Consider the following 11,195-nt stretch of genomic DNA (forward strand, 5'->3'; position numbering starts at 1 on the left):
GGGCGGAAATCCCACCAGGACATTCAGGGAAAGGGGTTTTTAAAAGATCCGCTTTTTTCGAAATGCGGTGCTCTTGGCTGACTCGATGACCCAAGTCACTGCCTACTGTCGCCAACTTTTTTTTTCTTTTAAAGAAAACACGAAATAGAAGGTGGAAATGCAAAACAGCTCTTGGTGAGCATTTTTCGATGGCAGAGACAAATGACGGGTGGGGGGGGAATGAATCGGGTCGTTGATGAGGCTCTGTAAAGGGCATTTGAAAGATTCTGAGACACTAGGCGTTGCTGTCCCCACTCAGTGCCAGCTGCTGATTTGGAAATGGCCAGTCGTGTGCACGCTTACCCGGCCAGAGCTGTGGACACCGCGAGTGAAATCCGAGGTCAGGAGCATTTTAGCAACCGTGGACTGAATGATTCCGAGCTGGGGGCGCTAAGAATGACTCAGAGGCGTGGGGCCCTAAGCGGCTGACCACAAACCAAATAAGGGCTCCCTCTGTGACACCTGAGGCTGCACCAGGTTGTGACCTGCAGCGCTCAAGAGCTGGACGACTTGGGATGAACCAGGCCCCAGCACTTGCTGTGTGATCTCAGGCATGTTGCTTAACCTCTCTGTGCCTCAATTTCCTCCTTTATAAACATGGAGCCAAAAATAGAACCTACTCTAGGTGGTGGTGACCCAGGATCACACAGTAAGACTTAAAACAGAATCTGGTCCATAGTAAACTGCCAATAAATGCCAACTGTTAATAGTTAATATTCTATTATAGATGCTGTCTTTTTTTTTTTTTTTTTTTTTTTTTTTTTACCCCCTCCAAACATACACGACTGTCAAAGGCTTTAAAACTGCCACTCTGGCTCAGAGCCCTGATTCATTCCTTCTTTGGCTCAGGCACCTGGCACACGTCTGGCACAGAGCAAGCGCTCCACAAAAGTTCGCTAAGGGAAGTAAGGTTGGAAAGAACCCTGCCTGCGACCACGGGCGTCCTTAGGCCTAGGTCTCAAGGTCTAGTGAGTACTGAGGCTGGGAGATCAGATCACAGTGGGGCTGGCCCTAGGTTACTCCGGTTGAGCTGAGTCCTCCCCCAGTCCCGGCCTCCCAGGGGAAAGCAAGGGGCAAGGGGGATCCATGGGGCGAATGGGGTCGTCAACTGGCTGGAGGTTCAGGAGCTGTCCCTTGCCTCTGGCGACCTCTGCATTCTGATGGTGTCCTATTGACCCACCTGGGGCTCCTTGGGGAGGGTCACCTTGAGACTGGGAGCGGGGGTAAGAAGGGAGCCCCACCCGGCACGGGTCAGAGCCTTAGGCCAAGGCGGCTCCTCTCCGCAAGGAGGCTTTACCTGAAGTAAGTGTGATCCCAGCTCCTTGGCGACGCTGTCTAGGGGCCCGGTGCGGCTCGGCTGTCCCCATGCATCTCCTAAACCTGGATCCGGAATAAAGCAAACGGGTCAACAGCAGCGCCGATCGACCGGCCCCCACGCCAGGCAGAGCACGGGGAACTTCTGCATCCGTGCCGGGCGCCGACTGGAGTCCCGAGCGTCCCCCCCCAGCGGCCTCCCCGGCCCCGCAGGTCGCTGTCTGTGCCCCTGCCATCGTCCCTTTGCTCTGGATTAAAGAGAAAGAAGGCCAGAGGAGATATTCCCGCCGAGGCCTTGGGTCCAAGCACCCCCAGTGCCCGCTGAGCTCGCCAGGCCCACAGCTCCCGTGGGTCGCCAACGTGCTCACGGCTCTGAAATTGCCGTTTTATTTGAAATGCCACAAAGTAATCTAATCTGCTTTGAAATTGGCCATCCTTGAAGCCAAACGGGGATATCGATTTGACCTGTAAATATTCCCCCAAGGACCCTCCTCCCTCCCTCCCTCCCTCCCTTTGCTGAGTTGCCAGCAAACAGGCATTTTCCCAAAGGCAGAGAGGCCCAGACGAAAAAGACCTCGCCGTCCAGGATGCAGTTCTTCCAGCATAGTACGTATAATACGCATATGATACATATATTGACCTCACATAATCCCTCGGACTCCCCAGCCCCTGCAGGCACCTTGGGAGCACCGACCCTCCTCCAGCTTGGGAAGGGTTTGGGGGAGGTGGGTTTCCCTAGGGCCAGCTGCAAATACGCCAGAGGTCTGCGGGGGTATGGGCAGAAGGCGGTGGGAGCCCTGTAAGTACTCGAGGATTTCTGGAAGGTAGCTGTTACCACATAATTAGGGTGCCCCAGTTTTTAACTGCTCCCCCAAGGCCTCTTGCTTCTCCCCACCACCTCCTTGAAGGTCACCAGGGTTTCAGAAACCACACCAGGGGACAGGGGCCCTGCCCAGGGAAGCCTCCTCTCCTGTGTCTCCGGGCTCAGCTGCTGCGACCCCAGAAATCCCAGACTTTCGTCTGCATATTCGGGAGTGAGGAGGAAAGCCGGGTGACGTTGTGGAGCTAAGTGTTGCTCCCTGGAGTCCTGGGGTTGGGAGCCTGGCCTGCATCCGTCCAGTTAGGTCCAGTTACCTCCCCGCCGCGGCGCGAGGTGGCGAGGCCGGGAGTGCTGTCTCAGCCTGCGCCCCGTTCCCCCCAGCGGAGATGGCGGCTCCAGGCCCATTCCTGCGGTCCACCCGCCCCTTCTCCCCGGCAGCGACCCCTGAGGGGCGAACTGTGGGTCCCGCGGTGGGGGGGGGGGTTAGGGTTGGGGGGGGGCCGCCTCCCCTCCGCGCGGAACAGCAGGCCGGAAGGCGGGCCCAATCCCTGCCCACCCCACTGTGCACCGGGAGTGCGGGACTCGAAGCCAGAGCAGGACGCGCGGGTTGGGGAACCCTGCCTAGTCACAGTGAATTCAGGGACCATTCCTGGGACCACACAACTCCTCCAAACCCACAGCGAGTGGATTGCCTGGAAAGTTGCCAGGTAGGCACTCTGGTCTCTCCCACTGTTCCCTTGGGTGTGGGGGCATCTCAGTTTCCGGAGGCCTCCGCCCCAAGCCCGAGGGAGCCGCGGGGCCCAAGACACCTAGGGAATCAGAGCCCCCCACCCCCCGCAAAAGCTTTGGAGGCCCTTCCCAACAAACTGTCCCGCTACTAAAAAAGGAATGACCTTTAATTTCTCCTCCTGGGCTCTAGGGATTTGGGGTTTATCCTGGTCTCCTTGTAAGAGAGTGGCTAGTTTCATCATATCCTGATCCCCCAAACGGGATCCCAGCACCTCAGTCTCCACCACGTGAACAGAGGTGTCTTCTGAACCCCAGGAAATCACTGTGCACCCACTCTCCCTCCCAAGGAGTACCACGGTGACCACAGTACTAGGGAGCCACTGACTTTCACTAGCAGGTCCTTCCCTGCCCCCCCCACACCCCCATCTATACAGATGGCTTGGTGGGGTCAACGTTTATTCCATTTAAGGAACCAAAATTTAAGAGCCCTGGGGCCTAAATGAAAGAAGAATTTAATAAAGACCCAGGAATCGTGATTTCTGAAAATGGACAACTGTGCCCAGGTAACTCTCCTTTACCCAACTCCTGGTTCCTTTCCCTGGTTTGCACCACACTGGCCTTGCCTGGCTCAGTGGGAAAAGTGAACTCGACCTCCCAGACGAGGCTGCTTGCAGTGTCTGCAGCCAGGTCACCTGGGGAAATCTGCACCTTCAGGAAAGGTGCAGACCCAGACCAGACTTCCCTGCCCAGCTCTCCCGAAAGCTGCATGGGCGGCTCTGGCTGATATGCAAAAGTGCACTGGGTACACAGGACAGTTTTTCATATAATTCAAATACTCAGATACTTCAATAGAGCTTGTTCTCTTATATCATTAGAATTTTTCCTGTAATTTCCTCACACCTCCGCCTTGCTGCTAGAATTTGGTCTGAATGCCCCTTCTGGACCTAGCCTGAGGTGGCAGGGCTAATGGACAGGTTCCCCTCAAGCTTCCGTGCCCCCATGCCATCACAGCCAGCTCTTGCATTAGAAGCCTCTGTGGTGGGTAAGGCACCTCTGTGGCCTAGGTTGATCTAGGACTCCGGATTTCAGCTCGGGTCATGCTCTCACCAAGATGGAGCCCCTTGTTGGGCTCTGTGCTGTGCGTGCAGCCTGCTTGGGATTCTCTCTCTCCCTCTCCCGCTGCCCCACTTGCATGTGCGTGCCCTCTCTCTCGCTCTCTCAGGAAGGAAGGAACCTCTGTGGGTGGGGCCTTTCCACTCCACCCATAAAAATCTATCTAAGGTGGGCTGAATGTAGAGACTAAATAAGGTAAGGTTTGTGACAACAACAGCAACGAACATCTTGGTGCTGTAAAGCCATATACCCCGAAAAAGTAGGTGCTGGGCTCGTGGCCCTCATCTGGACCTAACAAAGGGCTTTATCTGTTGGAGAAATGAGGGGAGAAGGGTAAGACTGAGCTAAACTCCTACAAGGTTATCATCAGTTGGTGGTCTATCTCACCTGATCCTGGGAGCCCTCCCCACCTCCACGGACTGTGGGGGAACCTGCCGGATGGAGGGGGTGGATCCCAAGCCTGGCCTGTGGTTCCTCTGCCAGGGTTTACTATCCCAATTGACCTACATGTGTCTGCAGGGGACTCCCTGCTACTAGGAACCCAGATGGCCAGGTCATGGAAGAGGAGGTCAGCCACTGGGTCAGAGGAAAAAGGAGCCAGGAAACCCCTTTCTGCCACCCCTTGCCTCCGAGGGTTCGTGAATACCTACACTTGGTATTCACACTTGGTGGTCTGGCTGGCTTGCTCGTTGCTGTTCGGTTTAAAACTTACCAGGCTCTCTTGCCACTGAAGCTATCTAAATATGGTCCCTCCTCTCTGAGTGCTCAGTTAGTCAGTCAACAAACAGCTGTTGAGCTGTGCAACCTCAGATAAAGGATCCAGAGTTTGGTAAGAACTCCCAGGATGGCCAGTTCTTGAAGGCAGCCTTGGGTATCTAGAAGGTGACACAAACATTCCTCACAGGGATCTTGTGAAAACCAGGCGGGGTTAATAAGGGAATGCCTGACCCTGCCACCACCCATCCATGGAGAGTTGGATCTGAGATTGAGAAAAATCCAGGACAGATTTTTCTGGAGTCCCCAGGGGACACACTGGGGTCTCACCTCCTTCTGCTCCCGCTCCTGCGTTTAAGATGGCAGCTGGGTGGGTCTGGATGGTCTGATCTCCAGCAAGAGCCCTGACCTCTAACCTCTATTTTTTAACTCCAAAGTAGGGGGTGGGGTGGGGTGGTGCTTGTGGAATTAAATGAGCTAAACCAGAGGATGCCGACAAAGCCCTGGGTCCAGTGGAAGGCCTCGGTGGTACCAACGCCTTGGTCCAGCCTTCTCCTGCCTTCCCATTCCTTCCCTGCCTCCAGCTCTCTCCTCCTCCGTAGTCTCCCAGTTACCAGCGCCTTGGCAGAGAAAGAGGCGTGTTATTGGGGAGCACGGCCTCTTGCGAATCCGTGGACCATGCGAGGACACAAGGTTATGCTGGCTGACTGCAGACTACTCCAGAGTCCAGAAGGGTGTGTGTGGGGGGGGAGGGGGGTGCCGAGGTGCTGCTCAGCTCCTCCACCGAGAGCCACCCCCCACCTCCGAACGCCGGGAGCGAACCAGGGACGCCCGTCACCCTGCGGGGGCATTTACAACCGGCATTCGGGGTATTACCACCAGCGGGGCCCGCAGGCTCAGGGGCTCCGTCCTTGGCTATCGTGCGTCGCGCGCCTAGGCGAGGGCGTAACGGGGGAGGGAGGGGAGTACGAGCCCGGGCTCCCGCCTCGACGCTCCAGGGGAGCCCAGAGCTGGCACTGCCGCCTCGCTCGACTCCAGGACCCAGGAAACTCTCACGGTTCTGGGGTTCCTCCGCGTGCTTCAGCCTCTGGCCTCGGAATGCTTCGTTCTCCCCGGGGTCCCCGGGAAGCCCGGCTTTGGGGCCCTTTTCCAAACCAACCGTCGCACACCGAGTCCAGGCACAGGGTGTGAAGGCGGGGGGTGGGTGGGGGCGCCCCGAGAAGGCCTCGCTGGGCCCGGCCGGACGGGGAAGGGAGGGGGCTTCCAGCCCGGCCCCGCCTGGCCGCCGGCCAAGTACGTGCTCAGACGCCCGACGGAAGGCCCGGGGCGCCCAGAGCTTCGCGCCGAGACCTCGGGGGCTGGGGCGCAGGCCCGGCCGCCGCCCGCACTGCGGAGCGCTCGTGGCCCCGCGCCGTCCAGTCCGCCTTCCCGTCCGCGCCCCGGAGCGCGCAGCCGCGGCCCGGGTTGTGGCCCCCGGGGGGCCCGAATGGGCGGCTGGCGCGCGCTCCAGGTCCTGCCTCGAGCCTCCAAGGCCCCGCAGCCCGGAGTTCCTCCCCACTGCCCGCAGCCTCCTGCTCGGCGACGGGGAGCTCGCCCTCCCGGACCCCATGCGGAGAGGGTTGTAAAGTTCCACCTTATTCTAAAAAAAAAAAAGTCAGCTTTTTTTTTTTTTTTTTAAATCTACATTATTCCAGGCTTCGGTAGAAAATGGGCTCGGATCTGTTGAAGTTTAGGGTGAGTTTCTCTTCAGCAAACCCTATAAATCAAAGCGTTTCCATTCCCGACAACAATTTCCAGGCGTCTGCCTGAGTCTCAACCCAGACGCATTCCACCACGGTAATGATTCCGGCCTCAAACTCCCATTATTTTTGTGTGAGAATGACAATGTCGCACTCCCTTCCCCTGCTTTCACCCGCACTTGTCTAGAGTCTTCAGGTCTGGGAAAGGAGGAGGAGGGGCTCTGTTCTCCTTGCTATAGTCAGCCTCACTTTCCAGCTCCATTCCTAAGCTGGGACCACAGGCCAGTCCCTCGGGTCAGCTGTCTGTGCACAAGGGCCCACAAGGGACACCACTCTCTACCCCACTGCTGAGAGCGAAATCGGAATCCTGGCTCCTAAGAAGGAGCTTAACCAGCCACCGGATTGGCCTCGGAGCTTCTGCGGTTTTGACTCGGGCTTCCTGAGGCCCAGCATACATCACCTGAAGGAGGAACTTGTCCTTCGTCCTGCCTGGCATGGCTACCATGCAGCTATGGCCAGGGAACAGCAGAGTTCTCCCACCCTGTGCCTCTGTGCTTCCAAAGCGCCCCGTCTCCTGAAGGGAAGGCCACAGTGCAAAGAGGGCAGGCAGACCCTGAGCCCTGCGTGTACCAGGCCTTCCTAGCCACCGGTGAACACATTAAGTTTTCAATTCTGAGTCCCACTTCCAAAGCCAGGCTTGCTCTCCTGCCCTCTTCCCTGTCTACCTGCCACTTCTTAGCTGTTAACGGGAAGAAGACGTTGGGGGCCCAGAAAATAACGGGTCTTCCAACTGCAGTGAGGCCCAGAGGTCCACACAGTGGGGCATTCTGCCATCTAAGCCACATCTGGCCCAGGCAACACCGTGAGCTCCCAGGAAGCAGTGACTGGACTAAGAACCAGTTTTCCACCTGCACTGCCTGGTTTCTCACACTTGATCCCAGGAAGCTTGCACAGCTATGGAGTTGCTAAAGGCCCATTTTGCAGACAAGGAGACCGAGGTCTAGTGGGGCCGCTTAACAGAGCAGAGCCTTGGAAGGGTTGTGAAAATTGCAGGCACTCCTAAGCTTGCAGTCTGACCTCCCTGGGGAGTGTCCACCTTGGCTCGCGTGGCCTGTTTCTGCCCCTAAGTGGAACTCTTCCGAGCTCCTTTATCTCTCCCCTGCCCCAGGTGGTCTCCGGATGAAAGGAGCCAAGGCCAATGGCCTCGGGCCCAGGGAGAGAACAGGCGCTGGCCGCGGGCACAGCAGCCACCGCCCCGCCGGCGCTCGCCCTTGCTGTGGGACCCTGGGAAAGGCCCGCCCCTCTCTGGCTGCAATTTTCTCAGGGACGAAGGGTTAATCGGCGATGCCAGTGGCTCCTTTGGATTTTCCTGTTCATTTTCTAGCTTGGCCTCTAGATCCTTCTTCACCGGGGATTCCGCTTGCTCCGGGGGTATGGAACAGTGGTTTCACTCGGCAACTTTCCGTCCGCAGACGAGAGTCGGGGCAGATCTGGGAGTTGCCGCAGCCGCGCAAGACTGCCTTGGCCCTAAACCTCCCTGATGCCGACGCCCGGATCCGTGCGGCTCCTCCAGGCCCGATTCCATTCCCCCCCTCCCCACCCCCGCCCCCAGCGCAGACCCAGGCTTGAGAACAGAGGCTAAATCAATTACGGCGCGGCTTCCGCAGGCCGCCCTTCAGAGCTACCAGAGTGGTGAGCGTCATTTTGCATAATTGAGGTCTCTCTAAACCCGTCTTTCTCGGCCCAGGCACCCAGCTTCACAACTCTGTGACCCAGACGGACTTGAGGGGAGCCGGGCCACTTCCCAGAGCTCCAGGCCCAGGGCCTCCATGTCCACCCTCCAGGCAGGCCCCCGGCTCCCTGCTTCGGCCCTGCAGGGGGGCCCGGGGCACATCACCCCTCCTTCCTTCGCCTATCTATCTAGACCGTAGATTCGGGGCCATTTGCAAAACTGTAGGACCAAACAACTCCCTCCGACCGCTCTGGGAGTTCCAAGCGCGCTACCCAACAAAGCACAAGGGCCTGGTGCTCTGCGTCCTGGACCCCCAGCTAGCCCACCCCTGCAAAGGGCTCGGGGCCAAGTAATTCTGGGCCCAAATGGCTGGAGACTCACTTCCCAGAGTTAGAACACCCAGATCTAGTTTAAATATCTGCAGAAGTAGTACACCCACCACTTCCCAATTTTTAGCAAGCTTTCCTGGAAATGCTCCAAACAATAAATGGCTTACAATTAGTCCTCTTTCTCCAGGCCTGCCTTTCTAACTAATTTCTGGCTTACTCGAAATCGCTGGTAACAAACTACTTAATATTCCGATCCTGGCTTCTCATGTGTTTCCCTCCATTGGGGAAGTGATAGGAGCCAGGGTCCTGTCCTGTCTCCACACCTGCTGGTATTGTGCAGATTAAGACAGGGCTCACTCGGAAAAAAATACATAAATTTTGAAAAGAAAGAAACGAAGAAAAACAACGGCTCACCACCACTCCTTCCCCGGGTGGGAAGGAGACCTGGCCCTCATAAAACGTATTTCTCTTTTAATTTTCAGTGAAATCTCAGCCATAGAGGAATCTGTTTCTCCGGTGGAGAGGTCACCCTTGGGCAGACTGATAGCGACCACCCGCTAGACAGCTCCCAGTAGGGGCTGGAGTGGGGGCCCCTCGGTATACCGGGGTTAGAAAAGGAAAGGTGTGTCGACCGGTGCGGAGGCACAGGTCACTGGCTCCCGCACCAGGGAGGACAGCCCTGGAGTCTTGGAGCCCCAGCTGGGAGGCAAGGGCTAAGCCGGGCTACTGCTTCCGTGGCCCCTGGATCTCCCGCCCGCTGTGTGCAGGGTGCAGGGCTGCAGGTCACGATGGCCGACAGGCCCCCTGAGCTCCACTGGGGAGCTAGTGTGAAGTGTGGCTCCAGACCCAGAGCCAATTACATGTCACAGGCTTTGGGGCCACCAACACAGAGGTCAAGCTTGCTGACTCCTGGTCGATCGCTTGGCCCTGCACTGCCTTAACGGAAGCACCCTGTGCCCACAGGACACCTGTCGCTGCACTGCGGCCACTCTCTGGTGTCCTGCCGCTGAAGTGGTCTCTACTCCCCCACCGGCTTCTGGGGCTCCACAGCCCTACTGGCTTCTCAGTCCTGCCCAACAGGTCCCCGTGCAGAGTGTCCCGGCCAAGTGTCAGGATCTCTCACGCCAGGCTGCAGCAACCCTGGCTGGGGACAGAGCCACTGAAAGGTGATCGGTTCAGAAGCACCGGGACACCAGAAGGAATGCTGTGGTGACCAGGCCTCCATGGCCCTGCTTCTCAGAAGTGCCCAGCCTGGCAGCCATGGTCACCCGCAGGCCATGTGCTAGCAGGGAATGCTGGCCGTCACACCAGGAGTCTGCTGGACCCAAGGGTCCTGGTGACCCGTGTCCACCATGGCACCTGCCCCTCCGGGTTTATAATTCCAATCAGGAAAAGACTAAGCTCAGGCCTGCCTGCCATCTTTGTACTATTTGCCCCTCTCTCCTGTGTGGGTGGGTGGGGGGGTTCGGCTCACCTACTTTCGGTATCTCCTGCCCTGCTCTGCCCAGCCCTCCCACCACCCCCCCCCCCCCCAGGGGAGGTGAGCAAAGTAGATGCAGCTCCAGAGTCCCAAATCTAAGGCCCGGGCCTCAAACAAGTGCCCTGCTTACAGCCGGGGCCTTCCGGGCCTAGGCCTCTGGGTGCACTCTGCTCTCTCTCAGGCCAGGATCAGCAAGTCCGTCTTATCCCTGGTCGGGGTGCACACACTTCCCCTCCGCAGAAAGAGAGCAAGTAATGAAAGAAGGACAAAATAAAAGGGAATTAAAGAAATGAAAGAAAAGACAAGAAGGGAGGCAGGAAAACCAGAAGAGGCTAGCATGCTCACAGAACAATTCCTGGTTCACCTGGCCCACGCCTGGACCAGAAGATGGTCCGGTTCACCCGGCGACAAGACCTGTCTCCTCTCTGCAGCAGGAGCCCAGGCTCCCCGCGCGGCCTCCCCCAAACGCGCTGGCACTGGCCCTCCAAGCCAGCTCCGGATCCCCGCTTGGGCCGAGGCTGCCGGGCTCCCCCAGCCCTCTCGGCCGCCCACCTGCGGCCTCACCTTCGGGGAAGACGGCCCGCATCTTCAGGTAGCTGGTGGTGAGTCGGATGATAGACGCCTTGTCCAGCTGCGAGGTGATGGCCGACGGCAGCGGGAGCAGCTTGGCCAGCTCATAAAACTCGCCATTTTCCTTCTCCCTCCTGGTCTTGGCCGCATTCTTGGACTTCTCCTTCATCGCGCCTCGGCTCCGGGCATATTAGACCCAGCCGTGCTCCAGGCCCGCGGAGCCTCGCTCCGGCTGCAGCGGCGGGGACGGGGAAGGGGCCTCCGAGGTCCAGGTGAGTCTGGGGCACCGCCCGGGGCAGGTGCGCGCGGCCGGCCTGGGGCACCGAGTAGCCTCTCCACAGCCGCTGGGCCCCGGAGCTCCGCGCGACCCAGCGGCGCCGCTCCGCGCTCCGCCGCCCCGGGCGCAGCCTCCCCCGGGCTGGACTGTCCCGCGGAGCCCAGAGCCCGACTTCCCGCTCGCTTCTGCTCGCTCTTCCTTTCTCTCTCCTAGTCTCCCGCGCCTCGGCTTTCCTTGGGGGGTGGAGAGCGGCCAGCGAGGAGGCGGCGGTGCCGCTCAGTCCTTGACCGAGTGTTTGTACCCGCTGCCGCGAGGCCCCTCCGGACTGGAGGGCGGCAT

The 11,195-nt window shown here is 58.6% G+C and overlaps 1 protein-coding gene across 1 annotated transcript in view; it reads right to left on the bottom strand.

The window, feature by feature from the left end:
• The window catches only part of SIM2 (SIM bHLH transcription factor 2), a 51,296-nt gene extending 40,510 nt beyond the window's left edge, over window positions 1-10,786 (bottom strand). Inside the window, exons 1-2 of the mRNA XM_049629138.1 lie at window positions 10,574-10,786; window positions 1,337-1,419 (exon numbers count right to left, since the gene is read on the bottom strand). Of these exons, the coding sequence (XP_049485095.1) occupies window positions 1,337-1,419; window positions 10,574-10,748 (258 nt within the window). The 5' untranslated portion in view covers window positions 10,749-10,786. The remainder of the gene's footprint in view (window positions 1-1,336; window positions 1,420-10,573) is intronic.
• Window positions 10,787-11,195: the final 409 nt, after the last annotated feature.

This window comes from Panthera uncia, chromosome C2 (genome assembly GCF_023721935.1).
Source record: "Panthera uncia isolate 11264 chromosome C2, Puncia_PCG_1.0, whole genome shotgun sequence".
NCBI lineage: Eukaryota > Metazoa > Chordata > Mammalia > Carnivora > Felidae > Panthera > Panthera uncia.